This window comes from Podarcis raffonei, chromosome 4 (assembly GCF_027172205.1).
Source record: "Podarcis raffonei isolate rPodRaf1 chromosome 4, rPodRaf1.pri, whole genome shotgun sequence".
Classification (NCBI taxonomy): Eukaryota; Metazoa; Chordata; class Lepidosauria; order Squamata; family Lacertidae; genus Podarcis; species Podarcis raffonei.
Genome location: NC_070605.1, coordinates 11,138,912 through 11,147,124, shown reverse-complemented (window position 1 = coordinate 11,147,124; position 8,213 = coordinate 11,138,912). Strand labels below are relative to the sequence as shown.

General features: G+C 48.8%; 1 protein-coding gene across 3 annotated transcripts in view; it reads left to right on the top strand.

The window, feature by feature from the left end:
• Window positions 1-3,224: 3,224 nt before the first annotated feature.
• The window catches only part of GDPD4 (glycerophosphodiester phosphodiesterase domain containing 4), a 47,197-nt gene continuing 42,208 nt past the window's right edge, over window positions 3,225-8,213 (top strand). Inside the window, exon 1 of one of the 3 annotated variants that reach the window (XM_053385443.1) lies at window positions 3,225-3,720. In XM_053385443.1, coding sequence (XP_053241418.1) covers window positions 3,664-3,720 — 57 coding nt within the window. In that variant the 5' untranslated portion in view covers window positions 3,225-3,663. The remainder of the gene's footprint in view (window positions 3,721-8,213) is intronic. The other 2 variants (XM_053385441.1, XM_053385442.1) reach the window with 2 other exon arrangements.

Genomic DNA, 8,213 nt, shown 5'->3' with positions numbered 1-8,213 from the left:
ACAAATTATTTATACCCCGCCCATCTTGCTGAGTTTCCCCAGCCACTCTGGGTGGCTACCAATCGAGTGTTAAAAACAATACAGCATTAAATATTAAAAACTTCCCTAAATAGGGCTGCCTTCAGATGTCTTTTAAAGAGAAGATAGCTGCTTATTTCCTTGACATCTGATGGGAGGGTGTTCCACAGGGTGGGCGCCACTACCGAGAAAGGCCTCTGTCTGGTTCCCTGTAAACTCACTTCTTGCAAAGAAGGAACCTCCAGAAGGCCCTGGGAGTTGGACCTCAGTGTCCAGGCTGAATGATGGGGGTGGAGACGCTCCTTCAGGTACCGAAGGCCGTTTAGGGCTTTCAAGGTCAGCACCAACACTTTGAATTGTGTTCGGAAACATACTGGGAGCCAATGTAGGTCTTTCAGGACCGGTGTTATGTGGTCCCGGTGGCCGCTCCCAGTCACTAGTCTAGCTGCCGCATTCTGGATTAATTGCAGTTTCTGGGTCACTTTCAAAGGTAGCCCCATGTAGAGCGCATTGCAGTAGTCCAAGCGGGAGATAACCAGAGCATGCACCACTCTGGCGAGACAGTCTGCGGGCAGGTAGGGTCTTAGCCTGAGTACCAGATGGAACTGGTAGACAGCCGTCCTGGACACAGAATTAACCTGCCCCTCCATGGACAGCTGTGAGTCCAAAATGACTCCCAGGCTGCGCACCTGGTCCTTCAGGGGCACAGTTACCCCATTCAGGACCAGGGAGTCCCCCACACCCGCCTCCTGTCCCCCAAAAACAGTACTTCTGTCTTGTCAGGATTCAACCTCAATCCATTAGCTGCCATCCATCCTCCAACCGCCTCCAGGCACTCACACAGGACCTTCACCGCCTTCACTGGTTCTGATTTAAAGGAGAGCTGGGTATCATCTGCATACTGATGAACACCCAGCCCAAACCCCCTGATGATCTCTCCCAGCGGCTTCATATAGATATTAAAAAGCATGGGGGAGAGGACAGAACCCCACAAGTGAGAGCCCAGGGGTCTGAACACTCATCCCCAACCACCACTTTCTGAACACAGCCCAGGAGGAAGGAGCGGAACCACTGTATGACAGTGCCCCCAGCTCCCAGCCCTTTAATACAGTCCAGAAGGATGTTATGGTCGATGGTATCAAACGCCGCTGAGAGATCCAGCAGAACTAGGAAACAGCTCTCACCTTTGTCCCTAGCCCGCCGGAGATCATCGACCAGTGCGACCAAGGCAGTTTCAGTCCCATGATGAGGCCTGAATCCCAACTGGAAGGGATCCAAATGGTCCGCTTCTTCCAGGACCACTTTCTGGACACCACTTTCTGGACACAGCCCAGGAGGAAGGATAATATATATATACCCGACCCATCTGGCTAGGTTTACCAGCTTTGTAGCTTTAACCCTGCTGCCTAGATGAAGCCAATGGCTACAGGAGAAGGCGCCTGCCATTTAACTGGAAAAGTGATGCTCACAAAACTTACTTGGGGTGCAGGGAAATCCCTTCCCAGCACAGAACACAGAGATCATTCTGACTTGGAGAAATCATTTCCTTAATGATGGGCAATTCTCTCTCCTGCTTGGTCTCTCATCTTCCGGACTTTTTATTCATTTTGGCAACCCCGTAGAGTTCAAGGTGTGATTGCCATCGTAAAGTGTTGTGTATGTGTTATAAAAGGACGCCCACCCTCAGATTTTTTCCCTACATGCCACGGGCATTTCAGAAATCAAGTTTATGGTTTCATAGCTCTCTGGGGCAGTCATCAACACACAGCAATTTCCCCTTGAGGTAAAGGATATTGACCCTCAGTGTGTCACTGCAATAGGCTGTTGTCAATTCAACATATTGTTTTATGGTAGATGATCTTCAGAGTTTCGCAAGCTAGCAATGAGGAGGGGAAAGCCCTCCCTTCAGAGCAGGAGAATAAGTCTCATCTGCACTAGGCATTTAAAGCAGGATCGTACCACTTCTAAAGAGACAGAGCCTTTAAACCACAGAGCCTAGGGCTTGCCGATAAGAAGGTCGGCAGTTCGAATCCCCGCAACGGGGTGAGCTCCCGTTGCTCGGTCCCTGCTCCTGCCAACCTAGCAGTTCGAAAGCACGTCAAAGTGCAAGTAGATAAATAGGTACTGCTCAGGTGGGAAGGTAAATGGCGTTACCGTGCGCTGCTCTGGTTCGCCAGAAGCGGTTTAGTCATGCTGGCCACATGACCCAGAAGCTGTACACCGGCTCCCTCGGCCAATAAAGTGAGATGAGCGCCACAACCCCAGAGTCAGCCACGACTGGAACTAAGGGTCAGGGGTCCCTTTACCTTTACCACTTGTAAACAGTCATGGATTCCTCCCCCCCCTCAAAAATCTTTCTCTCTCTCTTTTTAATGAGTTTATTTACAGCACACACACACACACACTTGTAATACTAAACATGAAAATAATAATACACAATCGAAAGAAAAAACAATAAACCAAAGAAATACACATAAAGCATAACAATGTACGAAAACAAATAGCCAACAATTTATATACACCATATTTCAGTTTTTCTTTACTTCCAATTGACTTCCTTCATCCTCAACAGGGTTCTCCTTAGTTCGTTATTACGCCTTTGTCTTACAACGTTTTTGTCCGGGTTTTCGCTTTTTGAAATATGGCAGCCCTACTTAACAGTCAACCCCTCTTCCCTGGGAACTCTGGGAATTGTAGTTCTGTGAGGGGGGGAATTAGGATCTCCCACCCTCTCAAGCTGGAGGGACCATTGTCCAATTAGTTAATGATTTGAAAGGATCATTTCAGGCTGCCAACAGGGCTGTGTTTCTTGAAATTCTCATGCCACTCAGGGGTGAGGTATGCGGTTATCTAATCAGAGCTTCACGGATTTCCTGCTTTTCAAAGGGCTGTGGCCAAATTCATATCCCCGAACAGCCTTAGACAGTTACACAATAGCAAACAAACTTCCTTTTGTGCGGCTGGTAGTTCCCCCACTCCTTTATTCTCCAGCCTTCCTCCAGTTTCCCCAAAGAAGGCTCTTTTCTAATTGGATTTACATTTTTTCAACTTCAAAGTGCTCTTGTCAGTCCAAGATAGTTCATCAGGATTTTTTATTCAATGTTCAAGCACTGAGATCCCAATCTGAATGAGACACCAGGAGGAGGAGACAGAAAATGGAAAAATTATTGCATGTAGTATGAACGAAACTGTTTTCTGCAGATACCTTAAACAATGGAAATGATTCCTTCCCATTTGCCATACTCCAGATCTGCTTTATGATTTTTCTAAGCGCAGATGCTCAAAAATAATAATATCTGTTGGCAGAACTTTTAAATCAAATTGTCTGATGCGGAAGCAGGAACACTGAGAACCAAATTCTTCCTTCTTCCTCCCTCCCTCCCTCCCTCCCTCCCTGTCTGTTGCACCGCCATATGGCAAACAACTTTCCCCATTTGGATTACATTTCAATCTTTTCCAGCCGCCTTTGGATTGAGCTTTTAAAGAAAAAGAACAACAGTCACAGATGGCAAATGCCCCGCCCACTGTGGGAGGAGCTTAGCTGTTCGCAGCCCTCCTTTCCTACTTCGGAGATTCCAGCTATACTTCTCTTTGGCTGCGGAGATATAACAAGCAGAGGTCACCACCACGGAAGGGAGGCGGTGAATGGGAGGGCGCTCAAAGGAGGAGAACTGCAAATCCTGTGGGGAAAAGAAATCTGAGGTGAGTGGCATCTCTCCCCAAAAGAGCTGTCCTGGGTGCTGCTTTGGTTGTTAATGCCCTTATTAAGATTCCCTGCAGAGTAACGGTTTGGGAAGTGTGAGGATTTCTCTTCCATTTGCCCCCAAACCGACCCCAGATCTCCATCCTCGGTGGATGGGAACAGAGTGCTAATGAAGCGACCTTTTGCAAACGGACGAACAGGAACAAATCCTTTGGCAAAGGGGAAAAACTCACCCTTGGCTCGGACGGATGCATTTTATTAAGAAGTCTCGAAAGCCACTCGTCGTTCCAAGTGATTTCTTCCTTTTTAACGAGCCGTGAGCACGCATCTAAAACCGATGGATGAGCTGGGAGACCCTCTCTTTCGGCCAGTGCCAACAGCAGGAGGGGATCAGTTTGCAAAACATCTGGCAAGGAGGCTTCCTGTCAGCTTGCAAATGGAACAGCAAGTAATCTGTGAAATGCTAACATCTGGAGGGAAGCCGTAGCCAGTTCCCAAAGTTGTCACCGAAGCCAAAAGAACCAAGAGGCAGAATAATACTTTCCCAAACTAAATAACTCTGTACAGTGGTACCTCGGGTTACATACGCTTCAGCTTACATACGCTTCAGGTTACAGACTCCGCTAACCCAGAAATAGTGCTTCAGGTTAAGAACTTGGCTTCAGAATGAGAACAGAAATCGTGCTCCGGCGGCATGGCAGCAGCAGGAGGCCCCATTAGCTAAAGTGGTGCTTCAGGTTAAGAACAGTTTCAGGTTAAGTACGGACCTCCGGAACGAATTAAGTACTTAACCTGAGGTACTACTGTATGTGGTTTGCAAAAGATTAATTGGATAGCTCATTCGGAAGAGTTGTTCTAGCTTGCAGCTGAACGACGAAGCGGGTTTAAAATTATATTTTGTTTTGCTGGTAGAGCATGAGACTCTTAATGTCAGGGTCAGGGGTTAAGAGCCCCACCTTGGGCAAAAAAAATTCCTGCATTGCAGGGGGTTGGACTAGATGGCCCTTGGAGTCCCTTCCAACTTTGCAATTATATGATTAGCAGTAATGTACGACATTTCAACACCCTCTAGTACTTAAATGATATTAACAATGCCAAAACAATAAAGGCATACGCAACTTGGTATCTCAAAGCCAAACTGTCCAAATATTCCTCAGTAAGTCCAAGAGAACACCTCTTTTCACATTTTCAGCAAAGCACACGTCTGTTGTTATAGATTTAAGCACAAGCAATCTATCAGTTTTAATAGCTTTTAACAGTATTTGCATACCGTATTTTTCGCTCTATAGGACGCACTTTTTCCCTTCCAAAAATGAAGGGGAAATGTGTGTGCGTCCTATGCAGCGAACGCAGGCTTCAGGGATAGTCGCCTGAAGCCTTTGGAGCGCAGCAGGAACAAGGGTTGTGCTCCAAAGGCTTCGGGTTCCTTTTGCTGAAGCCGGGAGAGCTGCATCTTGAAGAGCGACTGGCGGGGTCTGCGCAGCTTGCCCTGAGGCAGCTTGGCTTGGCCGGCCGGGTGGGCTGAGGGAACTCCTTGGCTATGCAGACGAAGTGCGGCATCACCGCCTGGTAGCTTGAGCAGATGCCCATCAGCTCCGCGGGCTTGAGCGGCGGCGGTAGCCATCAAGCGGGGGAAAGAGAAAAGCAGCAAAAAAGGGAAAGCCGAGAAAGAGCGCACGTGCCAGAAAACCAGCGTTCCAAAGAGCGCCTCGCGGTTGGGTCTCGCTTTGTGCTGCTGTTTATTCTTCGCTGCCTTGAGGCGTTTCTCTCTAATGCGAGGGAGACCCGGGCGAAAAAGGGGAAATGTGTGTGCGGAAAGCCGCCGGAGGTGGGGCGAGAGGGTGGCTTCTGCCGCTTCGCAGCCGGAAAAGCGCGCTGGGGAGGGAGGGCTGGTGGCGGCGACTGGCAGAAAGAAGCACGCGCTCCGCTGGTGTCCCCGCGCCACGCTTTCTCTCTCGCCTGCCGACACAGGAGCATGCTCAGATGACAAGCAATGCCATTTAAAGGCGGTGAGGCTTCCCTTCCGCCTGACGACGACGTAGACGCGCGCTCCCACCGCCCCTCTCCCTCACTGCCATGGGGAGATTGCTCTTCCAAGAAAAGCCCTGCCAGCACCCACCTCAGAAACGGCTGGGGGAGGGAGCGAAGGAACCTGGAAGGCGAGGCGGAGGTGTGTGGGGGAGACAAGGAACGCGCCAAAACACGTCGCCCCTGCCTGCTAGGGGAGGGGAGTTCCTGGAGAAGAAGCGGCAGGGGGAGGCAGCGAAGGCAGCCGGGAAAGGAGACGCGAAATAGGCGCGATGGGATCTCCCGACTTTCTTTTTTATAAACTTTGAAGCAGCCACAGGGGAAGCATAGAATCATAGAAGTCCGACTTTGATCATAGAATTGTAGAGTTAAAAGGGGTCCCAAGGGTCATCTAGTCCAACCCACCGCAGTGCTAGGGGATTTTATTAGCAGCGTTTACGGGGGGCGGGGTTTAAGCGCACGAGTGTGGATTTAAATCCCGCTCCCCACATGGTCTGTTTCCTTCCTCTTTGCCGCCCCAAATCCTGGCTGCTGTTACCCCACCTGCACTGGGGACAGTTTTCACACACAAACACGACTTAAGACGGCAAAAAGATCAGTGCAGACATACATCGTGTCGCTTGCAAAGCAGCGCTTGGTTTTGTCAACCTGATTTGGAAGGAAGATGTCTTTGGGATGGTTGGTCTGGGGCTCCGTTGCTTCAGCCCCCCTAACCCTAGCCTTGTGCTGCAAAATGGATCCCCACATCAATTTTCTTGATTCCCCCCCCCCTAAAAACTAGGTGCGCCCTATGGTCCGGTGTGCCCTATGGTGCGAAAAATACGGTATATGTTAAAAAAACAACCTGGGGTGATTTCTGTTGCAAATCTATTGTGAACAGTGTTAGGAAAGTTGTTGCATATGCTAGACAACTACAGCTTTTTAACCTCCAGTAAAAGAGAGATGGGGAAAAGGCTTGAAGTTGGGTTTATTTGTGTGGACAGGTGGAGTCCCCCAGACCCCGGGCGGCCCCCCTGTCATGTGGAATAACGACTCAAGACAACGTGCTATGGGATTAAATTGGCCACAACTTTATTATATTTCAGATGTGGGTAGACCTTGGCTCAGGCATTGGGCGTTCTCCCTCCCCAGTCCCCAGCCGGGGACCTAGGGAGCATCAGGGTTATCCAGTGTGTGTGTGTGTGGGGATGGGCCGGCTCTGGAGAACATATGTTCAAGCAGAGATAGCCGCCCCCGTTACGCCACCGCCACTGCAGGGGAGATCAATGACGACCTTTCGGCGTACGGTCAAAGCCTCCCCTCAGAAACCCCTTTAACAGGGAACCCTGGTATCACCGCCGCAAAGAGGAAGATGGACAAAAGGATTCCGCCCAAGGCCTGATACCGCCAAAGTTGTGACGTTTTGCTACGGGAAAGGCGAAACCTGCCAATGCAGGGGAATTCCCTTCCAGCCCTTCAACAGCGACCTTGACGTAGCAGCGCCCGCATACCTGTGAAGAAAAGTTAACCTGCAAAATAAGACTTAACTGAGGGTAGGTTGGGTGGGAGAAGCTCTGGAGCCAAGTGAGGATTCCCAGGTAAGATCCTCCCTCTATTGTGTGGGCAGGTAGTCCCTCCCCTATCTGGCCTGGTCTCCTCGGCAACGCTTCCCCCAGGTGGGATTGGACAGCTGACTGAGGTAGGCGGAGACCTCCAGGTATCCCACCTGAGGGAAGGCAAAGCCAAGCCTATGCTGATGGAGCCGCTCCAGATCCAGGGGCTGCGCGCGTCCATGCAAAGGGGCCCCCCCGTTTTATGCGGGGAGCGGTCATTTTAGACACCTGGGGTTCAATTTAAAGGTTGTCTTCTACAGGGATGGAGAAGGAATTCGATTTTGTTTGCATTTTAATGAGAAAACACCCAATCCACGCTCCTCAAACCAATATGCAAACTGAAACACCGCAGCCCTTTCTTTGAAATCCGATGCAATTTTCCAACCAAAATGCATATATCAAAGGAAAGTATATTAGTGAAAGATAACATACATAATGCATCAGATATGAGGAAATTACTGGCAAAAAGTATATATTGTTCAAAGAGGAGTAGTAAAAATGTGTTTATTAGGAGAAATTCGCACTAAAATGCTGGTGAATTTTCACTATTGGGTTGTTTTTGTTTTTATTATTTATTTTGTGGTTGTTTTATATATTGATTTTATTCTGTGAACTACCCTGAGACCCACAGCTATGGGGTGGTATATAAATTCAATTAATGATGATGATGATGATGAATATAATTGCAAATTGCTGCTGAAATGTGAATTTCCGAATTAGAATGTTTACAGCTAATTAAAACACTCAAGAATGGCAAAGCTCCCGGTGAAGATATGATTCCTCCTGAGGTGCTTAAACTAAATGCCCAGTGGTGGGCTGCTTTTTTGGCCCAACTTTTTACGGTAATAAATGATACATGCAAAATCCCAGAA